The sequence below is a fragment of the Excalfactoria chinensis genome, chromosome 2 (assembly GCF_039878825.1).
Source record: "Excalfactoria chinensis isolate bCotChi1 chromosome 2, bCotChi1.hap2, whole genome shotgun sequence".
NCBI classification, from domain to species: Eukaryota; Metazoa; Chordata; class Aves; order Galliformes; family Phasianidae; genus Excalfactoria; species Excalfactoria chinensis.
Genome location: NC_092826.1, coordinates 80421755 through 80446655, shown reverse-complemented (window position 1 = coordinate 80446655; position 24901 = coordinate 80421755). Strand labels below are relative to the sequence as shown.

General features: G+C 45.7%; 1 protein-coding gene across 4 annotated transcripts in view; it reads right to left on the bottom strand.

The window, feature by feature from the left end:
- RREB1 (ras responsive element binding protein 1) overlaps positions 1–24901 on the bottom strand; it is a 117031-nt gene that overhangs the window by 22863 nt on the left and 69267 nt on the right. For all 4 annotated transcript variants that reach the window (XM_072329096.1, XM_072329099.1, XM_072329098.1 and 1 more), the window contains exons 6-8: positions 15122–15260; positions 13791–13927; positions 374–563 (exon numbers count right to left, since the gene is read on the bottom strand). In XM_072329096.1, coding sequence (XP_072185197.1) covers positions 374–563; positions 13791–13927; positions 15122–15260 — 466 coding nt within the window. The remainder of the gene's footprint in view (positions 1–373; positions 564–13790; positions 13928–15121; positions 15261–24901) is intronic.

Here is a 24901-nt window from a genome sequence, read left to right as displayed (position 1 = left end):
TTACATGCTACCCAGGTAGCATTAGATGTGGAATTGTTTGAGGAAGGCTGGGAGGGAGGGGCATGGATCTAATACTGCCAAAGCGTTTGTTTAAAATAACTTTATATATCTTCACACCATTGGAACACTTTAAACAAAAAAAAGGAAGGCCAAATGTTCTTTGCAAAAGGGAAAAGAAATGGAAAGGGATAGGGAAAGGGAGAAGGAGAACGATGAAAAGTAAAGGGAAGTGTCTGAATCCTATTCAGACAGTAGTAATGTGGGCTCCACAGAGTATCCTATGCCTTGCCTCCGGCAGATCAAATCTTTCAATACATTCAGAAGGCACACGTTACATCAGATGGTACCTTAAGCTCCTAAGAACAAAGCGTACCTGAGAAATGCGGGGGAACTTCCTACAGGAGAAGTCTGTGAATCCCAAGTCGTGGAAGCCTGCTGGAATTGAAGGGTTGTTCTGAATGAAAGGCTTTCCAGTGGGATCTCTGGGAAGCTGCTTATGGATAACTGCATTATGGCGCAGTAAGCCCCGATGAGTACGAAAGGTAATACAACAGATGTCACACCTGGAAAGGGAAAGAATAAAATAACAATGACTTATTGACTGCTGTCAGCATGAGGACTAGCATTCTTCTCACATTAGGCCAGCCTCCTTCCCCTCACCCCATGATACTAAGAATCTGCTAAATGCAGAACGAAGTCATGGCACGTCAAAAATCTATCACCACAGAAAGGCCATTTCAATCACAGACACTTTCTACCAGTTTCTGGTGGTTAAGTTCACCAGGAGTTCAAAGAATACAGCAAATGAATGTCACACGTGAGCCGACTGGTAGCAGAAGCTGAGATTGCAGATTTCTGACAACCTTCCCATCGTCCAAGTACTTCAATGGTTTCATACAGTTTTATTTTCCCGATTCTTTACTAAAAAGTGCTACTAAAATAACGATTTATTGAGAAAATAAAAAACACCGGTGACCAAGGTTAAATCAGAGCTATGTAACACACAGCTGCAAATGTACAGATGACACGTATTTAACCACAACTTAAGACATGCTACTGCCCACCACTCAAACACCTGCGTATGAATTTTCCTCCCAATGTTTATACTGCACTGCTTTTCCATAAACTTCCACTGATTCTTCTCAGAGCTGTTATGAGAAATATACTCTCTTTAAAAGAAAAAAGGCTGCTCCTTGGAGGGGAAAAGGTCAGGAGGAAGATCTGAAACAGGCTCAACACTTCTGACGTTCTGACACTTCAGAATGCCTCCTTCACAGCCAGCGTGCCTTCTGAAAAATGCAGAAGCAACATATTTTCTGAGCCACTACTTGGGGCTACGATTTGTTTTATTTCAGTTCTATTCCCAAATCCGGGCAATCATAAGTTTCTTATGTACAGCAAACTAGCGTTAAGACAATCAAAAGGTGCTGGAAATGCAGCTATGCTACAGGTGGTAAGGAATACACAGCAACATTTGGCCAACATGTCAACAATGTTATCGCCTTTTAAGTACCCGGTGTTTGAGCTCTGCACTATGACAGATTATATCCACTCTGAATCCAACAAGTGACACACAGTTTCACTCAAAATGGTTCCAGCTTGTAACCGCAGGTTTTGCAGAAGCTACTAGCAGAGAATGTGAAGCAGACTGTTGTTGTGAGCGTTATTTGAGCTCGGAGTTCTTCACATCTCCCCATGCTGTCTTTGCCCTCCCATCGAGGAAAAGGACGTGTGCCTACTCATTAAAAAAACATCCTGCAATTAGAAATGACTTCTGACAAAATCCTGAAACAACCCCCTCCCTGTCCTGTCCCTAACAAACTCCCATTGTTGTGCTTATTATCACTACATAAACTTCCACAGACCTCTTTTATTCCCTGAAAATGAAGAGATAACCAAGTGACTCACAGAACAATTGGACTCGTAGTCTCTGAGTGGTGAAAGAAACAAGTGTGAAGTATATGTACCACTGCCTGTGTTATCATGGTACCCAAAAGGCTGAGGCATAAATATTATGCACTGGAGGTTTAATCTGTTTTATCTCCCCTGTCAATTCACTTGCATCCTACCTTTATAATGATTGCCAGCATAACGCTGGCATTCCATTAAATAGGGAACGGCGGCCATTTACAAAGCGAGTGTTTACTTAAAGAGATCTGCTAAATGTGACAACCGGCCCCGGTGGAGTGAGGGAATGCCGATGCATAGCGCTCCTCCGGCGTCAGGATTTGCGGCACTCTTCCAGCTCACTTGGCAGCACCTATCCGTGATGCATAGCTTTCATCTTGGGTGAAAACAAAAACACTCAACCCACCAAAACCACTGGGGGAAGGAGGGCATTACAGGCTTACAACAGTCAGCTCCAGAACTGGCAAGATACAGAAACAAATGTTCTTATAGAGGCGATGAAAAAGCCTGGTGTGAAAGCCAGCAGTGCTTCTGGCACACTCCTCCTGGTATCTCAGCACATGGACAGCGAGGGCTTGCAGGCCCAGCTGCTCTTTGAAAGCATGCAGATCCTCACCCTCTCCTCCATTGCCCTGAGGCAGCTCTGGGAGTCCCCTGTGTGCCTGACCTCCCAATGGCTGTGAATTCTCATGTTTGACAGGGCAGAGAAAGCCACTGCTGACAGGGCTGCAAGGCCACAAGGAGAGCCAGGGTCTGCAGCTGTACTCCTGGGATTTGGGTTAGGCAAGTCATAGAACCATAGCATGGTTTGGGTTAGAAGGAATCATAAAGCCCATTCAGTTCCAGCCTCCTGCCAGGGGGCTGGAACACCACCAGCTCAGGCAGCCCAGAGCCCCATCCAATCTGGCCTTGAATGCCTCCAGGAATGAGGCACCCACAGCTCCTCTGGGCAGCCCATGCCAGTGCCTCATATGTCTCACACTCCTCCACCCTCTCACATCCATCAGTTGTGTGATGGACTGATTTTAAGCACTGGTTTATTTGGGACTCCTACCAAAAGCTGTGCTTGAAACAAAACCTTTCAGGGCAGACCCGTGTGAAAAGTCCTTCATGGTACACCTGTACCAACTGTTATGCCCCAGGAGAGTGAAAATCTGCAATGTAAAAATGGTGTTTTCATGCAAAAGGAACCTCCCTCCCTCCTCCCCTAAAACACAACTCCTACTTCTAATAAAAGGCGTTATGTCCCTTCTCTCTTTTATGATGCACAGAATTAAGCAATCTCCAGCGTTTTTCTCAAGCAATAACAAAAACCTGGAAAAGGATTACACTCTTCTCCCATTTGGTCAAACCCAAGCTCCTGGTTGAATAAAGAAACACCTGGGTAAGTCAAGCCTGTCAGGGAACCTGTCAGGGAACATCAATGCACTGCCTCAGCTCAGCGCCTCCAGCGGGGCTGCAGCTTTCAAGACACAGCCCATTCACACATGTTTTTTCTCCTGTGTGTTATTAAATTACCTTCCCAGCATCTCAAGCACTAAGGGAACCCAGGTTTTTTGAGTTTGAATACAATGAGAGCGGCTGATGTAGATACAGATGTGTGCCACCTCCAAGGAAAACTCAGGGCTATGGAGCTTCAATACTAGTTAAGGCAGTCACTGTGTGGTGCTGACTAATGTGTGTTAATATAAAATGGAGCATGGTGCCATGCGCAAAGGCATTAGCTGGCAGCCCTGTCTTTTTCTTAAGGAAACTGATTTGCCCTTTTTGACATCAGTACTATTTTCCATCTCTAAGCAATGGCAATATTTACAATGCTTTTACATTCAGAAACACAGTAAGAAACAAAAGGGAAAGGAAAGTCACGTAATACGAACATCTTTTCATCTTGCTTAAATTCCTTTTTAAAAATGCAATATTAATCTAGAAAGTCCAAAAAGACCAGCATATCAAATAAGGCAGCTGAGCCATGTGGTAACACTTTGCTTGTGATGAGCTTAAAGACAAAACAAAACAAACCCTCTCTCCTTAAAGTTTCACAAGTCTGTCCCAGCGTAGTGCCAAGTCAAACAGGGATGATGTGACTGCAGAGAGCAGAGATGGGAACAGATTCTGAGCAGAACACGCAGAGCAATATCTCAACACCTGAGCACAGATAAAAGCACCGCGCTTGCAAGGTAAGTTTCCAGATGCAGCAAATAAAAGCTGCTGTTATCATATGGTTGCTAGTCCTGGCCGCTGCTCTCCATTTTTTTCTGTAAATATGATTATAGAACAGAGAGAAAAAGGCCATTTCGTTCTAAAAAGAAATTCACTGTAAGCAAAAATGGAAAAACTGCTGTTAGCAACTTAAGACTGCTTTACACTGAGCAGCTTTCTCAGTAATCTTTATGTAATGGAGTCACTCATATCTGTATAAAGCCAGTTCAGCACTAGCGCTTCGGTTTGCTGGCAGAGGTACACAAAGCAAGTGGGTGAGAAAACAGAACTGCTAAAATACAAAAGCAGAACCCTAACATATTCATGCAATGACAGTACAAAGCCCAGGCTGACCTTACAGCTCAGTCCACCTATCACACCAGGTGAGTTTGTTGAATTATTACTAAGGAGCTCTGAGGAGGAGGACCTGGGTGTCCTGGTGGACAACAGGTTGACCATGAGCCAGCAGTGTGCTCTTGTGGCCAAGAAGGTCAATGGTATCCTGGGATATATTAAATAGAGCGTGGCCAGCAGGTCAAGGGAGGTAATCCTCCCCTTTGACTTTGCCCTCGTGAGGCCACATCTGGAGTACTGTGTCCAGTTCTGGGCTCCTCAGACCAAGAAAGATGGGATATTTTTTGAGAGGGTCCAGTACAAAGATGATGAGGGGTCTGGAGCATCTCCCTTATAAAGAAAGGCTGAGAGACCTGGGGCTGTTCAGCCTGGAGAAGAGAAGGCTGAGAGGGGATCTCATCACTGTTTATAAATAGAATCATAGAATCATTCAGATTGGAAAAGACCTTAAAGATCATCGAGTCCAACCACAGCCTAACCATCCTACCCTAACTCTAACAAGCCTCTGCTAAATCACATCCCTGAGCACCACATCCAAATGGTTTTTAAGCACATTCAGGGATGGTGACTCAACCACCTCCCTGGGGAGCCTATTCCAGTGCTTAACAACCCTTTCTGTAAAGAAGCGTTTCCTGATATCCAACCTAAACTTACCCTGGCACAACTTGAGGCCATTTCTCCTTGTCCTGTCACCTGTCACCAGTGAGAAGAGACCAGCCCCACTCCCGATGTAAGCACCTTTCAGATACTGGAAGAGAGCAATTAGGTCTCCCCTCAGCCTCCTTTTCTCCAGACTAAACAGCCCCAGTTCCTTCAGTCTCTCCCCACAGGGCATATTCTCCAAGCCCTTCACAAGCCTTGTTGCCCTTCTCTGGACCTGCTCCAGCACCTCAGTGTCTTTTCTGTACTGAGGTGCCCAAAACTGAACACAGTACTTGAGGTGGGGCCTCACCAGTGCCAACAGGGGCAGGATTCCTTCCCTAGTCCTGCTCACCACACTGTTCCTGATACGAGCCAGGATGCCACTGGCCTCCTTGGCTACCTGGGCACACTGCTGGCTCATGTTCAGCTGACTGCCCATCAGCACACCAAGTCCCTTTCCATCAGGCAGCTTTGCAGCCACTCCTCCCCAAGCCTGTAGGGTTTCCTGGGGTTGTTGTGACTGAAGCGCAGGACCCAACACTGGGCCCTATTGAAACTCATACAGTTTGCCTTGGCCCATCAATCCAGTCTATCCAGGTCCCTCTGAAGAGCCCTTCTCCCCTCAGGCAGATCAGCACTCCCTCCAGCTGACTTCTCTCTGCTCCCTGGATGGGAACAGCCCCCTCAGCCTCAACCCCATTTACATGCAAAGAACAAGAAGGAGGGGATGGAGAAAAGATCATTTGAAACAGAAGGACTTTCACCCTCCTCTGAAGCAAAACTAGCAAGTTGCAGGAGCATTCCCCTCCAGGAAAGGATTTCTCAATCTCTCTCTCACTTTGTTTGGGGCAAGGCAAAGGGAGGGAGATGACAGAGAGCAAATTGGTTTCTGCTCCCGTGTAACCCCGCCCAAGACCAGATACTCATCTCTTTTTGGATGAAAAACCCTTTCTGGCCTCCACAGCCGGGGCCCTGGGAAATAACATCCAACAGCTGCACTTATCTCCCCCACTTGCTGCAGATGAGTGATGGAAAAGCAGCAGTAGTGCAGGCACTGCTCCTGCCTTCCCTCGGGATCCCTGCAGGTCCCCTGGGCACCACACTGCAATGGTTGTGTTCTGCTCTTTCCCATCTCCCCCTAATTGAGCACCTCCTCTTTCTGCCAGCAGTAAACAGAGGCAAACATTCCTGGAGCCCAGACTCTGCCGAGGGTCTGCACTGAGACTGCATAGTATACAGGGAGGCTGGGGAGATGCACAGGGGACCACAGCTTCAGTGGGACTGTAGCTTTTCCTCTCTCCTGCCTCCCCACCAAGGGTCCCACTTTGTCACCAGTGTGCCTTCTCTGTCATCCTCAGCTGTAGCCAAGGTTGAAGCTGCCCCACCAAACCTTCTATTTATAGGGAGATGCACAATGCCATGTGCATTCCTGCAGCCACGCTTTGGTCCAGGAGAGGAAAGTAGCATGCAAGGTCGATACAAGCCAGGGTTGCTGTTGTGCTTCAGAAATGTGTCAGTGCGCTGCAGAGCCAGCACCAGTCCTGGTGTGCTATAACTCCTGCTGTCAGAGCACCTCGAGTGAAGCTGACCAACACATGGCTTAATGGCACAAGCAATTCTTGGCACAAACCTCCACCTGCAGCTTTGCTTTTTTCCACTTCCTTCGTTTTCAAGCAATGAAAACCAGAAAAGAGCTCACCTTTTCCTGACACCGTATCAAACTGCATGCACTAGTAACAACTCAACAGTGCTGCATTTTAATACCTCAGCCCCAGCAGAAGAGGAGCTCGCTCTACCATCTATTTCAACGGGATAAGCATAAAACTAAGAATAAATAAAGGGAAATTGGAGACGGCCCACAGTCCCTTGCATAAAGCAGTTCATTTTTCATAATGACCTTTCCATTTAATAAAGGCGAGAGCTTTAAAACCGTAAGTGTCAAGAAAGTAGCTGGACAGAATCACAGAGTGAGAGCTGAAGATCAACATACAGAACAATGAAAGGCACACAAACAGGGCAGGTGTACCTGGAAAAAGGAAGCCTGAACAGTGCAGTCCTTTGCAGCGACCAAAATTCCAGGCTTCAAAGCATCCAGAATAAAAGTTATTTGCACACACAAACTCAAATGGGTCTTCTGGTATTCTTTTGGGGGGAAAGAAAAGGGATGTTCTTCCTGCCTGCTAATGCATTTCTCAAAAACAAACGAAGAAAAAGACCTACGAATGCATATCAAGTTTTCTTGAAAAAAGAAAAAGAAAATGAATGCCTTTCACCTAGCAATATGAGAAGAAACACATCTACAGGCACACATCTATCCTACAGCCATCTACTGATGACAGAAGAGTACACAAATAGGTGCAGCCCGATCTGGATGGAACACACTTGCCCTTATCTGCATTCACAGGTAAGCTATGCTCAGCACGCAGACATGGCTGTTAACACAAGCAGCAGCAGCCAGTACTTTGACAGAGCGCGTGTATAAACACACCCTGGACACCAGGATCAGACAGGCATGCTAATAACCCATTTTGGCTGAGCCCTCGTTCCCTCCTGTATTCCCTTTTACGAGAAGCTTTCCTCTGCAGTCGGGCTTTGCATTTTACCCACTTTCTATTTCGGTACCCGAGCTAAGATATTCAGTGCCATGTGACACGCCACACAGCTCCGCGTGAGAGCCTCACTCCCTGTGTCCATTCACTATCTGGTATTTTTACCCGCCTGCTCCTGACTCCCAGCCTTCTCGTACAACGAGCCCCCTGGTGTGAGCTGACCAGATCTACGATGCAGTTGATTTGAGCCGCTCTTCTGATCTTTTCCATCTCTCTTTTCCGAACAGAAACTTCAGAAAGTACTTAAAATGCAGTTCTGGTTTGCTTTTGCAAGTCAGCATAGAGACAGATGCTCAGCCCACTGATTTTACTTCCCTATTTTATTGGCTTAGTAAAAGATGCAATCCAGCTTTCTTGCATGCCATCTCCTTTGCCTTATGGGCATTGAGCTGTATTGTACCACAGAATATTTTTGGTCCCGGAGCTGGCTCATGGAATTGCTCCTACACTGAACATGCTACCAACTGTGATGAGGATTCAGCTCCCAGTTTGTATTAGCCAAACACCAAGAAAGCAGCTGAGCACACAGAACAGGGGAGTCGGCCCAATCGGAGCTGCCATTCAACTAACTGACCCTTGTGCACCTCTGCCTTTGGTTGCAAGAAGTTTGGTAGAAGTTACTCTGTCAGTACTTCGTAACTCTAGCAGATGACCCTAGAGCAATGGCTAAGAAGGGAAGCATCAGGGCTAGAGCGTGCCAAAACCAAAGGTCAAAGAGTCCACGAGCATGCCTGAGCTGGAGTGCCTTCTCTCTCTCCCCATACTCAACAGTCATGTAGGATACAACAACCTCAGCATCATCTACTATACCAGAAGACAAGTTTCCCATTTTGAAGCTCTGACAAGAAAGAAGGCTTATCTATGTGCACTCCAACGGCCCTTACAGAAAAGCAGTACAACAGTTCACAATGCTACAATAGCATACAACATTTGCTTTTCAAACACATTCACTCTTTCAATTTTGCAACGTCTGTAACACCCTCTCCCTACAAAATGCTGACCATGTGTAGAAAGCAGCATGCTTCACAAAAAAATTAAGTCAGCAGGATTATTCCTTACTATATAAGGAGAGAAAGTAAATTCCTCAAGTTGCTTAAGTAGGCATTGGCAGAAACGGGAATGAAACTTAAGGGGCTTTTTCTGGTGTTGGCTTTTCTTTTTCTTTTACATCCTGTACAATGTACTTTCACTCAGTCACACCGCTGCTCTGCACACAACTTTCTCTTGCAGTAGTCTTTTCTACTGGTGGTAACGACTGAAATAAGCTCAGTAAACTTAAACGTTAACTATTTTGTTTTCCTAGTTATTTTATCTCCTCAAAACCAATATAGAAAACCTTTGTGAAAAGCAGTAACCGGGCAAGAAATGTAGTATTTTAAGTAGCTGGAATAATTTTGACTCAAAATGCACTTGGTTTTGACTTAGCTTAACATATACTACTCACGTGCATTAGCTGAAGTGACTAACACAGAGCTGAAGGTCTAGGTACCCTGCAGCATCTCACTACTCGACGCTGTGCACTGAAGAATGGTAGTGTTGGCAGAGGGGGGTGAGCAGTCTGACTGAACCACAAACTGCGAAACAGTTCACCCATAGAGTCCAGGGGCTCATTCTTACAGCATTTAAACTGCATGCTTTCCTTGTGAGTGAAGCCATGTAACACCAAGACACAACGGCAGCATTTCCTTCCCGGGAGCTTTTTCAGAAACACAAGCTCAGGTTACCCTGGCAAAACTGGAGGTGGATGACAACAAACACCAATGGTCAGGGTGTCCTGACATTTTTCGTTCCAGGTCCTGAGCATTTCTGTTGCTGTGTCTTTTACTGATCTAGCTGTTCAAAACAACAGCTTTCCATGATGGCGCTCAACCTCTAGCCCTCGTGACCTTACAAGATCCAGCAAAACCTGGCCAAGTTGATTTGAAGAACAAGGTAGACAGTGAATGGCTCTTAGTTTTCTTTCTTTCTTTGGCTTCTTGGAAGTTTTACAGAAGCACGTTATCCTGGGGCAAGAGAACTGCTTTTGCTGTCCTAGTGAAAAAATGCCTGGGATTTGGCAAGTTACAAAGCTTCATATATTATATCACTGTTTGGACATGCATTCTAAAAGGTCAGAAAACTTCCATCTAGCCTGAATCCATTCACGGACACAGGCATCTACAGGTACTGGTGTCTCTAGGTCAGTTCAGGGCCTGAGGGAGACAAGTGCATTTCACACCCTGTCATGCCTTTTTGTTTTTCCTACTATCTATTCAGCTCCTATAAAAACACTTAGGAAAAAAAAACAACAAATCCTGTAACTGAAAGCAGTGACACACTGAACCAAACGTGATCAAAAAAGTGCATGTTGCACTCATGGCTTTTACCACGTTTCAAACCGTACAAGCTGTCCCTGCTGAGAACTAATGCTGAAACATGCCTCTAGGAAAGGTGGTAGCTGCCACATTATCACCACCTCCTTCCTCCTCTCCTCCAAAAGATGCAGGGCCACAAGAAGCACAATAAACGTCTCCCTGCTGCTGGGAGAAAGGAGAAACTAAAAAGCCTTAACTGTTGGTACAGAGAGTACTGTAGAAAGCCTCCTGGAGGAGAGGGAGAGAAAATAAAAAGGGTATGCTCTAGTTACAGAGAAACCCAACAGAGGAATTTTACACTGCATGTACTTTTTGAAAAGCCACACGTTTTACTTTAAGCCCGTTCCATTGTACTTGCCAAAGGAAAGAAGGGAAACCTCACAGAGCGCCTCGAGAGGCTTCTCCTCAGGAAATCCTCCCATCTCCTCAGCCTGGGCTGCTGCTGCTGCTCAGAGCTGCCTGTCAGGCGACCTTTAGAAGCGTGTTACCATGCCTGACAGCAACCCTCAGCCACAAAAGTTTCCAGAGGAGTTACTCTCCTCTGCGAGGTTTCTTATTTTCCCAATGGGCTGCACAGCATTTCAGCACTCTACTAATTATATCAGCGTTCAGATATAGCCCCCCTCCTCCCCCCCCTTCAAAATAGATGGTGTCTCAAAGTCCTGGCTGCAGGGAAATGGCTGCCGGCTTTAAATAATCCAGGTAGGGAGGCACTAGGAGAGGGATGGGGAGGAGGGGGCAGGGGGCAGAAAGCATGGCAGTGCCCCCTCCTATAGGCAATGGGGGTGCAGTCAGCAGGCAGCCGGCCTCTCTGGGACCAGTTCCTGTCACTAATTAGGGTGCAGGTCCTGAGGCTTCAAAGGGACAGGGGCTGGCCGGGGGGTGATGCGTGCAGGATGCAAAAGGCCACAGCCCACTGCGGTGGGACAAAGGGCTCTATTCTGGCTCCCCGCAGCAGGACAGTTCTTACCATAATTAGAAGACAAAGGTGTCCGATCTGGGATTTTATATAACCGGGAGAGACTCTCCCAAGCAGGAGCCTCTCTCACACAATCGGTGGATTAAGCATTGTTTATTTTGCTGCAAGTAAACAATGAGGTGCTCCCAGCTCGTGGCTCTGCATGAAAAAGTGCTCCTAGGGAGGACAAGGCTTTTCATCCGGCTTTGAACAGCTAACCCTGAGACTTCAAGTTGCTCATCTGACAGTATCTGGAAGGGCAAAGGCCCACCCTGTGAATGAGCTGCTCCCAGGCAGACCCGGGGGCTGCCACAAAGCCCCACCTCTGCACTTCCTTAATGGAGGGACATGACAGGCAGATGCTGGGGGACAGAGAGGCTGTACTTACCCAACAGTACTAACACAGCCTGTTTGCCACACGGTTTACAAAGAAAGGCATGTTGAGGCTGACAGAGTATCGCTTATTTCTTGGTTGTGACAAAACAGTCCGTGCAGGGTTGCCCACAGCAGTAGCTGCAAACCAACTGCCAGAGCATTTGGGGCCTGAGGATGCACAACATCTGATACCTGCTGCACAGAAGTCCTGATCAAGTGACTCGAATTTTACGGTGCTGGCAATAAAAAGAGACTGAATGTGTTCTGCTCCCTGCCCTTTGCTCGTAGCACAGCTGCTCTCCTTTTTAGTTTGTTTGAACTTTGTTTAAATAGAGTTCTTCCTCTTAGTCTTCTACAATAAGGAAACACTGGGATTTGATGAATGCCTTCTAACACTTTGCAGTTTGCTCCCCTGCCACAAACACACCCATACATACACGCCTCCTGCCCTATTACTCTATCACCCTTCACTTAAAAAGACACCTCCGTGTCTCACAAAAGGAATCATTTCAGTCATGTTGATTCAGGGCTGAAAACTGCACACCACAATTGGCCCATCTTGTTGAATCCTGTAAACAGTCCTGCAAAACTCTAGGAACCAGGGTATTGCAGCCCCTGCCTGCCTAGGACTTTAACTTATCTTGACTTGATGAAACAGTCACCTGAACAGCAGCCCAGACCGCTCTGCTTACCAGAGGATTTTCTGCTAGGTTGGGCCAAGCAGACAGTGACATCTGACTCGACAAAAGGTGTATTTTATGCCAGATAGGTAAGGTAAGTTGCATTTGAATGTGTTAGCTGACCAGGGAGAACCATGGCTTCCTTGTCTTACCCTATCTCTACTGACATGTCCTTAAATTGCTAAAGCAAACATTTAACAAAGCCCCCTTTGCCATTGTCTAGACGAGCCCATAAAGACCCAGCACTACATAAAGACCCAGCACTACCGTGCCTACAGAGCATGACAATCATGTCTTTAATTCAGGGACACATTTCAGCCTGCGTTGCTCAAAACAATTATGGGTAGCAAAATCCATGTCAGGAGAATGTTACCCAGAAGCAAGTCTGCCAATCCTAAGGAAAAAGCTACATGAAGAGAGAGATACATGAAGAGGCTGCTTGCACAGTGCCCTTCTGCTTTGCAGCAACAGACCGCAAAGCTGCCAGGTTAGGAGGGTGTCCATTAAATTGTCTTTATCCATCAACCAAAGCCAGAGAACCTTTCTGTCCACTCAGCTTCACAGCATATAGCCTAGCAAAGATGCTGTATCTTCGCAGAAACTCTGAAGTGAGGCTAATATCAGGTCAAGCCTAGCAACACAGACACTTTAGAGAAAGTGTGAGGTGTATGGCAAAGTTATCTAGAGGTCTTTTGGTGAGGATAGAGACCACCTGTTTCAATATTGCTCTGTAATGAGAATTTACTTGATTTACCTCAGAAGCAGCAAACTCCAATTAAGTAACTGCTATTTGCTGGGCTAAGTTTAAAAAAGAGCTTTCCAAATCCCCTCCACATTCATTACAATGACAACAACAAAGGTTGTAGACACATTCACCAATGTTTTCTAATGAAATAAACAAATAAATAACAAACCCCAGTTCTGCTCCATCCCATTCTATTAAGACAATGTCTTCCAGAAAGAATGTTAACACTACGAAATGTCAAATTCTGCAACCTTCTGAAAAGATCATTTGAGAGTCCTATGTCCTAAATAAGCCTGAAATGCTGACAAGTTTTTGCACATGGATAGCCTGCTTTTGTAAAATAGCAGCTTTTCTACGTGTTTAAACTAGACTTGGGATATCTCTTTGGCATCTTCATGTTATCTGGCTCTACTTTTCTTCTATTAAAAAGAAAAGGAAAAAAAAAGAAAGACAAAAGTACCAGAAATCTCAGGAGTAATTATTTGAATCAAAACACAAAGCCAAGCACCTTCCCAAACAATTAATAGCTAATTTTTCCTTGTTAGGAGATGCTGATTTAAGCCAAAACCCAAAACATTCCCTAACCTCAATAGGCAGAAAAGCATAACAAACTTTGCAGGAGGTTTGGAACAAGAAACTCATCTATCTTCACTCACTGCCACGACAAACAGCAAAACCTCAGGCAGAAGAACCTCATGTGCTGGTACCTGAATGGATTTATCTAGCTTTGCTCCCTGCTTCAACCATCTCTGGTTTAACTTATTAAAATTTTGCAGTGCTGACCTTTTGCCATTTTACCACCCTGGTGACAAAAGATGAGGCAGAAAAATTCACAACCAGTTCAAAATCAGAATGGAGCTCAGTTAACAGCGCACAGGTCTGAACGATGCTGGGTTTTTCTCCCCTCCCCGGCAGGCTCTCTGAGACCATCTGGTGACCAGAAATGCTCTCAAGCCCACTTCTTACCTCAGTGAGTTATCTGGATGTGTCTCCATGTGGGACTCCAGCGCATACTTGCAAAAAAAGTCTTTGAAACATACAGGACAATGGTAAGCGTCATCTTCTTTCCTATCCCCTTCACCATACTGACCATCCTCGACAACCTACAGAGAAAGGGAAAAAAAAAACAAACCTCACTAGACTGGTTTTCAAGCAACAAACCAAACACGCAACTCAAAGTCCTCCTCTTAAAAGCAAAGCCAAAAGTGACTTCCATCTGCAGCATTGCCAGAGGTGACCAGAAATTGATCATTCTGGCAACACAGAGAGTGTGAGAGGCAGCGCATGTGAGAATACGCGTGGCAGAAAGGAGGCTCAACAAGAGATGAAGCCCACAGCTAAATCACAGATACATCAGTTCTAATGAGAAACTGCAATCTGAACAACTCATAAGCCCGTATGTTTATATACCACTGAACCAGCATTCCTCCTCCTTCAGAGAGCTGGGCGAGCTGTCAGCCTAAATTATTTATGCCACTGAAATACTGCCAACTGCTAACTCAAGTGGTCCATGGAAAAGCAATGAACTTCTGCATGTTTTCTATAGCCCTCTTCTGATTACAGGGAGGAAAAGCATGCATGGAAACAAGGATACTGAGCTACTTGGGGCTGCTACTAGTTTGCCATTTAGAGACTAAGTAAAAAGGGTCGAGTCAATTTTGGCAGCCACCACACGTTCTGGATAAATGACTGAAATGCAATAAAATATTTCATAAACAAAACCCTAATGGAAATGTCTAGCCTTCACATAAATATTTTCTGGTTGCTCTTGCAACTCAAATAATGCAGGATTATGCTACTGCAAAAGGGAAACATACTATAGATTTTTTTTTTTCTCCAGTCATAACAAAAATGCACTTAAGTTGTTTCTTAAGTAAACACGTTTTTTGAAGTTCAAATTGCCACCCTGCAAGAATACTATAAATTAAACAGGAAATAAAATGGGGGAAAAAAGAGCAGTAGTGAAAGAATAGTTTGTCGTCTTCTCATCCAACATTAGCTAATATATGCAACCAATAGGCATATATGTAATCAGCATGCAAAAGGAGAAGTATAAACAAGAAAGAATAACAATAATTCCTTCAATCTCTGAAATCAGAAATGCATTTTTATTATTTTTATTATTTTTTATTTCAGACAACACTGTTGGCTGCAGAGGAAAAAAAGAGGTATCTTAAATCATATAGGGCCGTTAACGAGACCAAATGTTAATATTCCTGTGCTGACTGCACGAGCACAACGTCCAAAAGCATAGGAGGCAGTCAGGAAAGCCTTTTGCTTCATGCCTGGTAACAAACCTTTTTTGCAGGTGTCTCTCTGTCCATCTCAGCATCTTGACTGAACTTCCGCTTCGAAGACAATCGCTTGCGCTTCAGAGGAGATGGGGGAGTTGTACTCGCTGTGCTGTTTGGATCCTTCTCATGAATCTTCATGTGCCTGAGCAGGAGGGGGAAGAAGACACCATCAGTAGGCAAACCGGGTTGGGAAGTCCACACCAATCCTAATGCCAACATCAGTTCCAAGCTTTGCCTTTCAGTGATCCCAGCAGAGATCCCATGAACTGAACTGCACTCCTGACTGCCCTGAAATATGGCCAGGACACGTCCCACTCACGAGTGTGTGGGACTGTGGGCCATTGCCTCACTATTGCCTGCACCTGCATCCATCCCCCATTACCCCCAGGCCCTTCAAATTTCAACTGCACATGTGAAGTCGAAATGAGACTGGTAACAGCTGCAAAGCTGCAACAAGTATGGCTTATGAAACTCTGAACTGCTAAAATATCTTCCTAAACCCCCAAACCCAGGACAACGACTACTTATTGTCACAGTGACACTGGAGAGAGGAAAACAAGGCTCCACAAAGCCTGCTTATATTGCTCCAGGTTACAAGTATCATCGCTGCAGGATGTTCTCAAATCCAAACCCCCAGCAGAGTGACTGAGACACCTAGTGTATTGCTTTGGTTCTTTGGTGCAGCATGTAAACCCAAAGAATAAAATGGCTGCGGAAGCAATCTCACGATCGTCCATACGCTTGGCCCACTTGCCCCCCAGTTTGCTACATGTGCAACCAAGATGCTCCCACCCAGTTCACTCCAGTTAGATGACACATTAAATTCACCTTTCATTTTCTGAGTACTCAACGCTTAACTCGTACTTTTGAAAAACCAGATGTAGAGCTTTTTGCTTCAAATTGATAGTAGTCAAGTGCTGCTGACAGAAATCAAACTTAGATTCCTTCATTCCAATATGCAATGGAATTTTTTTACTTGGGAGTGCAGGAGAGAAGCAACTTTTGTGCACCTGACTGACTTCAAAGCAGCACAAGGCAGACTGTGTTAATGGCATCTAGGCACGCTCCTTCAGAAGCCACACCAGCTCAGGACGGTACCATTTCACTTGACTGCAAACCATCATGTTCAAACACGAGAGAATGTTGTAATCCAGATGAGTCTTACATGTCCTCGCAGCTGCTTGGGTGTTATGACATAAAGTCAATTTTAGTTTTGGATGCCAAGGGCGTGATGCAGCAAGATAACACACTGGACCAAAGTGACCCACGGGCAGAGGCTGCCAGATGAATGTCTCCCAGCACAATACTTTCACAATCCCTAAATCTTTTAAGAAAAGGCAACCACATTACTGTCTCAAACTACAGCCGGCTTCCTGAGGGCGTTATGCAGAAACAGCCTCCATTCGAGGCCCCAAACACAGCAGAACTGCTGCAAGATCAAAAATGGCTGTTCAGCTAGTGCCTGTACTGTTCACCTACCCCCAGGATTTTGGGGAATCAAATTCAGCTCCCAGGTAACTCTCAACGGGACACATAAAACAAGAGACGGATGCTGTGGGCTGCTTACACTGTGGGAGGCTCAAGAAGAAGAGTGCATCTGCATGCAGATGCTCCCAGCAGGCTGGTTAAGAGAGCACTGCCTACAATGGTTGCAGATAAACTTGAAAAGCAATGGGAAACAAAAGGCCAACAAGGCAGTATCCAGTTCTGGAGGCTAAACAAGACCTGAAAGGCAGTTTGATGCCCCCTTTTTTTCTTATCTTCTTTAATACATCTCCTTTTTGGTAAAGATTGCTTTCCAGTTTTGATTAAATCTTCCTCTTGCATGTGCCTGTCTGTCCTCCCACCGCAGAGAGAGGCAGACAGACTCACGGTCTGTGTGCTTATCCTGCTGGCAGTTTGGCTGGTATCTAGCCAGTATGAGTTGGCCGGTTACTTTCAGAGAGGGAAAGAATGAAAGCAATCAAGCTAAATCCCATTCAGCCAGAAAACAAACAAACGACAACAAAAATACTGCTATACATAAAGTGTGGGACTTTTTGTTTCTATTTTCAAGTCTCCTCTGTGTCAGAGAGAATTCCTGTTAGTAGATACCCATTGAAAATAGCTTCCTTAGGGCTAAGTTATTTTCCCCTGCTCTTCGCCCATCTGCTTAGCTCTGCCTGCTTTGATGGAGCTGCACCTACGGGAGAGGGGTGCAATGGCATATCCACAGTGTCTGTACGACAGGAGAAACTGTCGGTAATTACAGATAACTGCAAGTCCAGCCTGGCACCTCTGCCTGCCTCAACACAATACATGCAAACACGCTGGCTCCTGCAAGTCCCAAAAGCAGTCCAGCCACGTCTGCAATAAAATGACTACTAATACGGCAGGGCTTGTTAACCTGGGTGCAGCAGTGCAGTGACTGCGCTTAGCTACACCCGGTGTTGAAGCCATCAGCTGCCCTCAGCCTGCAGTTTTCCTTCCTGCATACCCATGCATACTTTTGCCATGCCCGGAAAGCACGAGCAAAATCCATACCCACAGCAAGGAATGTGGTAATCCCTTCATGTTTTGGTTTTGCATATTTGAAAGGAAGCAGCCTGAGCTATTGAGCTATAAACAGGAAGACACCCTGACTGCACCTTTGACTTTTACTGTGTAGGTCAGATATCACAGACACCACGATAGTTCTGTGCATGCAGTCATTAAGGAAGAGAAAAATCTGAAGCTAAATTAGCAGGTTCCAGAGTTCTCGAGGAGAGTCACAACCTGCCCACGTTACACTGAGCAGGTTTATTCCTTTGACAGGTTAAGCAAGTTTCACTACATCAAGTCAAGGGTGGAGAGGAAAAAGATTACTAGAGCTACGACCCAAGATAAGCAGGAAGATAAAACCAAGCAGTACAAAGGATAGACACAATCTTCATCTCTCTCTTTTACTTTGTAACATGGATGTCATTCTGCCTCAAGAAAACATTTATCACCCAACTTGGGTAGAACTGCAGCAGATGCCAAGTCACATCCATAACCATCCTGTGGAACACTCCCTTCACCAAGACTCCTTTTACTTTAAAAGGTTCCTGACTAAAACTAAAGGTGGGAAGTAATGGAAGTATTTGTGCTGCCTTATCCCTTATCCTCCTTTAGAAGAGTTTGCCTTGATTGGATCTTAAATCTAACACCAAAAATGCTCAACTTCACTGTTTAGCCTGCCAAGACACAAGAACAGGAACAAAGCTGTGCTTAGAAGTTATTTTCCCATTGTGACTATAACAACATATTTTGGCCCGACAACACTGGCATACTTTGAATACGACAGCCACGCTTGTAAGTCAGCCTGGCTTTCAGCATCTGCAGTGATAAAGGAAAATGATGCAACATTCATCAAATCTAGGGGGGAAAAAAGATCAACACTCAACACTTTAAGTGAGAATGGAATGCAAAGTAAGGACATGCATGGAAATGTTCACATCCAGCCACAGACCTGCATTAAAGTATCACCTGCCAAGGCACTGATGCAACCACTACCTTGACTCAATAGATACTACCTCAGAGGAAGTGGTGGAACTCTGTTTAGAATGAGTCCAGACACAGAGCCAGAAAAATCAGCAAAGAATAACCCTGAAACTGCAAGAGAAAATTAAATCTTTTCCAAACAAGGTCTGATTCACCTCTGAACTGAACTCTTCACGTTTTAAGAACTGCTATGCAAAAAATGCAGATAACTCGCTACACGCTCTGCTTCTCACAGCACAGCTGTATGTGAAAAAGTTCTCATAATCCGTTCCCTCCCCCTCACAAAAGGAATTTCACAGGTGAGCCAAGAGGATCCAACTTTGCTATGACTGAGTGCCAGTCAGCCTGCCCAGAATAATCATATTTTTCAACCGCTTCATTGCGTTTCATTTCATCCTCCCTGCGAGAATCACCTTCCGCTTCCCCTCTTGTGCCACAACTTTCTTCTTCCCTCTGATGTCATGTGAACGGGATGAGTAAGATGACAGTCGCACCAGAATTCCCCTAGCTTCTGAAAAAGCAAACGGGCTGAAAAACCTTCTGTCCCAACACTGCAATGCAAAAAAAGCACGACTTTGGAAGGGTGAATATTGGACCAGAACAATGACAAGTGAATACTTCAGTGCTTTTCACTGGAGAAGAGACTTCTGTGAAAACAAACACATGCACAGCTCGAGTGCCTTACTCCTTTTTTTCCCCCTCGGGTGGTGTTGGATCAGCGCCTAAGGGAGGTGACTCACAGCGAGGGGGAAAAAAAAGAGCATGTGCCCTACTGAACCAATAGGCAGTTTCTATTGGTCACATCCCAATCTTTACTGCATCTCCAAAAAGGGCTGCTGTATTTTCTTAACGCAGAGGGGATTTGCATGTTGATCATATAAGCCTTCTGGAAGACTCAAAACAGGGCAGCCCACGGCTCCGATGCCAAAACCAGAACGTGGGAAGGTTTTGACTGGCTGGCTCAAGGCTAGAATGAGGAGTCAAAGCATCCTGAAAGAGGCAACTGCACAACGCAGCTGCTCCCAGCTTCAGGTCCTGCTGAATTACGAATGAAACCAGGAGCTCCTGCTTTGCATGCACATAACCCCATCAGCACCTCTCTGGCTCCTAGGAAGGAAGCATCCCACAGCATGTGTGGGAATCCCTCACCTCAGTCGCCAGGGAGAAAAACCACACCATCACTGCACCCCAAGTTTTCAAGGCTGCTGATGTGCTCCACATCCCTAAAGAAAGGGCCTGCCTCCCTCAGAGGCCCAGGGAAAAGGAAGGTGTGGAACAAAAGGGTGGATGTGCAGCCCATGAGCGGGGACCGCAGTTAAAGCCTCTCCCTTCTAACCACGGCAGCACAAGCGCTGCTGGCTTTCAGTCAAGAGGTTTATGCCAGGTAGGTCTGATTAGAAGGAGTAGCGTGTCCAGAGGGGAGCAGCAAGCAATTTCAGTGGGGCCCGGTTGGGAAAGTCCCAGCATCTAAATCAAGATTAATTCTTGAACACAGGATCCAGTGCATGTATAAACACCCTCCTCCTCCCTCACATCTCCACTCCTGTGAAAACGCAGTGGGGAGGCCAATGAATCTGGGCATTATCAGCCCAGAGCGATCATCTGACAGTATCAAGTTCAGGTTCTGGTTTCATATCCCACATATTATTCTAAGTTTCTCCACTTTACCACTAGATGTACCCTACACGCTGTTGCACACTGCGGTTCCTCATCTCCCTCGTGACTTTTGAGCAGTCTGGTATCAGAATCTAGAGGATGATTCTCACACATCTGATGCTTATCTAAAGACACATCCAACCACTCAGAGACTGGAGGTAAAAACCAACGCCTTCTATGCTTTACCTTAAGTAAAATATAGTACTGTTTTTTATTTAAAATACAATACTTTTTTTTTCCTCCCAGAGTAAAGAGTTGCTCAAATACACCAAGCCAGCCTGGGAGGGACTGAACTGGTCAGATGCCCAAAGTACAGTTTAGCTGATATAATTGCCTGACCTCTTCCGTTGTTACCTTCCCTGAGATCTTTCACTTACTTCGCTAATTTCAAGTAACAGTAAACACTTTCTGAAGAATCACAACAACGTATATTCAGTAATATCCAGTAAATAGCATACTTATATTTAAACAGATGAGCAATTATATTTGTTTAAATACTTATATATATCTTTTGTCTAAGCTTCAATTTTGTGCCACTGTATCAGAATCAACAAGAGTGCAGGATGCACTCAAGCAGGTTGGAAACTGGACTGCGATGTTCCTCAGGGTCAGAGAGGAAGAGAAGATACGACTTCAAAACTGCACCGATGTCTCTTCTGAGCCATATCTGTGCCATGCCACCTTTGTCAGTGTGGTTTTGTTCTGCTTAACAAATCTCACTTCAGCCCAAACGGTCTAGAAATGTAGGAAAACACAGGAACTCCTCTTCAAGGCTCCTGCCATTTGACATACATGAGGAATAAATCCTAAGCAAACAGAAAGCAAAGCAGCAGCATTTCTAGGAGCAATCACTTAATAAACTGCTGCTAACCCCCTCCTTTGTGTCTCGTGAACATGACTGGAACTTAAGTCAAAAGTACAGTAACATTATACCCTTGGGTTAGAAAGTTTAGTCAGTTGTTTGTTTGTTAAAACATGTAGAGAATCTGTATCGACAATGAATTTCCAGTGCTAATTACAAACAGCAGCCACTTAAGAGAGCGATTCACTCAGCTCTTGCCAGCCGTAATCACAGGAACCAGAAAGACTCAGGTAATTTTGCAAATCAGACCTGATTTGTACTTGGATGAGTTTCTGTTTGTCTTCTCTTCTTGGCTCCTTCGCTATTTTTATCTTCAAAACAACAAAAATGACCCCAAAAGCCCTCAGACATGCATGCACACTTCGGAGCAAACCAAAAGACACGCCAATACTGAAAGCTCAACCATTTGGGAAATGCCTTCTTATAACTCAAAACAGATTTCAAGTACCACCAAGCAATCGACTCCTAACCAGCAGTGAACGCTAACGTGCGGTGAGGGACCAGCTGCAGTGCTAAGGGAGGGAGCCCTTGCAACACAAGCCATTCAGTCGAAAAAGAGCCGGGTGGGGCAAGCAGGTCCCAGGGAGGATCAGCTCAGGAAGGACTGACTCATTTTAGCCGCACGCCTGCAAGCAGGAGATGCTCCAGCAAGTGCTCACCGGCCTGCAATCTCGCGGCGCAGTGGCACAGCTCGTTATCCCCACAGAGGCCCCAGCGCTTGTGAGCTCCCTGTCTATCAGGGCTAGCAGGGCCCCGCCAGCCTCCCCATGCAGCAGCATTCCCCTCAGCACCCTTGGGAATTGATGCATCCCACGAGGCCACACTGACGTGCCTTCGGCATCCTCTGGGCAGCCTTCTGGGCCATCTAGACCGGCTTATTCCCTTGTGTAATGAGGCAAAGCAGAGCCAGCCTCGCAGCAGGGTGGCAGGCAGCATCATTAGGGCGACGTGAGCATTATTATTCAGCTGTGCCGGGACTACCCGCATGCACCTGTGGTTACGTTCACATGACAGCCCAGAAACCCTTTTTCAGTCTGCAAAGTTAACCAGCGCCATGCAGCCGCCAATACATGATACCTAAACATAGATACGTGATACATCTACATGCACACAAAGCATTTTGTATTTTTATCCTAGAATAAAATTCTGCTTTGCTGTGAATAAAGTCCAGTTGCACGCATGTGTGAGAGGTAAGATACACATCTACTCATCCAGAAAGTGGGGGGGAGGTACCATTTCTGAATAATTATGGTGCATTCACAGATATTTAAGCAACTACTTGCTACGCAGAATTAGCAAGTCAGAACAGGTTGAGATTGATACAACTGCATTCCCAGCCTGGCTCAAAGTCACTCCTGTTCTCTACCAGAAGCGTTGTCAGAACACCCCAAAGGAAAACAGGGAGACAAACATTTGCCTGCTGATGCTGTGACAGGGAAGTGATTCAAAACATGCTCATGAAGCAAAGCTTACCAAAGGACAGCAAAAGAAAGCATCCATTTGCCCATCACATCAAACCTTGCATAAGTGAGGTCAGAAGAGGTGAGAAATGCAGCGTGAGCCTCCCAGTATCACTGCACCCAACTGCCTGCAGCCTGCATCAAATTCAGAGCAGACCTAAATCGGCATTGCCAAATAGCGCACGGAGACTTCTAAGCCATAAGAAACTCCCTAATAAGTATTAAACGAGATCCTTCTGAGGCCCCCATGCTTCTTTAAGCTTGGAGACAAAAGTTTATTAACAACAGTAAAACTAAGCAGGAATAAGCTTTCAAAAAGCACACAAAAAAACCTGGCCTGGGACATTCTGAACTGCTGTTTTATTTCATCTTTTTGGAAATATGTGGTTTTCAGGCACCTCCTTTAGTTATCACTTGTCTAAAAGCTTAATTAAACGTTAAAAGGAAACAAGTGTGATTAGATGGTAAGGACAATTGGAGCAATGGTTAATAACAGCATCAGGGGGGAAAGAAAAAGAGAGAGAGAAAATCAGAAAGGGATGTCAGAAGGAGGAAAAGGTCTGTCCTCAGAGCAAACAAGGCTGGAGAAGTCCCAGGTACATCTTGCCTCCCCCCAGGCTGCACCCCTTGAACAACCAAGCAAACAGACGCCTCTGCAACTTCCCAGAAACAGGCAGAGTCCTCCTGCAGTTGCTGCCCTGTCACACTCCACTGTTGAGCAATCCTCATGGCACACAGCAGAGAACAACTTGCTGCGTCACACAGCTCGAGGAGGAAAAAATAGACAGCCACAGCACTGCTGGGGACACCGTGCAGATGGAGCTTAGTACCTCCCCCCACAAGCACGCCTGCAAACAAGGAAGCTGTACGAGATAACAGAGGCACATCTCTATTAAAGCAGGGTCTCCACGTTACCCTGGTATCAGCAGTCACCATGCAACTCGAAGGGCAAGGAAGTGAGGGTTATCGGGGCACGCATGAGCTGTGTAAACTTCTCCTAGTGCTGAGGACGGCACCCCAGCACACGAGGCTTCACGTGTTTAGCCCATTTCCTCTCCTGTTCCTGAACATGTGGTCCTCCTTCCTCACCAGCGGTGATCTCACAGCACCAGGAAAAGGTTTCTCATCATGTTCCACAGCACCACTTTCGACAAGCACAGCAGCTGGAAACAAAAGTCCCCGCACAACTAGTGCTGTTTGAGAGGAATCAGCAGGAACCGCTGCAGAATGTGGGGGATTTGGGACATCTTTCCATGCAATGCACTGGAGAGCTGACAAAGAAGAATCACTAGAAATCACTGCAAGCATTTAGAAAACCTTCACCTAAGAGAGCAGCCTGACAAAGGCAGCCCACTTGTTGATGCCCTCAAGGAGAAAGCAGTGTTGGTACACTGTGTGCTGTTTACTTGTTGCATGGCACGAGCACCTGATCATGCCTTTGCCAGAGCTGTGCATCATGCAGGTGAGCAATGCAGCTCAGAAACATGAGCAGAAGGCCCTGGCTAAGACCATTTTTTAAAGCTAGAGATGTTTCTCCAAATGCTGACAAGTCCGCTATGAATGAACAGTGTATTTGTAAAAGAGGGGAAAAAGGAGGAAGGCAAAGAACCCACTGACCCTGAGAGGGGGTACATACTGCAACGTACCAGTTGCAGCACGCAGAGCTAGAACAGGTTGAGCGGGTTGGATACTTGGGGGGAGAAGAGGTAAAGCTAGAAGATATACATTAAAGGTGGAACGACAGCAACCACAAACAAGGTACAAGACTGACTTTTCCCTCCTTCTCTTTGTACTTGGCCCAGGAGTCTTTTCAGACAACACTGAGCACACACTCATTAGGGAAGCGATGCAAGTATTTCCGACATGCACACACAACAAGCTAAGCAAAGATGACCTTAACACAGAAACCTTCCCAGCCAACTTTCTCAGCAGACAGCATTTACTACACAGAATTGTCCCAAATGAAGTACACAGGCTGGAAGACAAGCCACTGGCTGAAAAGCCAACCAGACAATGCATCGCTCGTTAACCTTGAGAGCTCACAGCTCTGCAAGCCTCATGTTACCACCGGGCTTATGGCAAAGGAATAACTGGTTGCTGAGACTGCCTGGATTTTCTAACGCTTGCAAAGCTGAAGCTTCTATTCATTCTGTAACTCCTCAATGTAAGAAGAGAAGGCAGCATCCCCGAGCATACTAAACCTTTGGAGGAGGTAACGTTCCCAAAAAGGTACTAATGCAGAAAGATCAAGGCCTCGTGCAGCAATGTGCTCTGCGACCACTGTCTAATCTGTCAAGTGGTTTG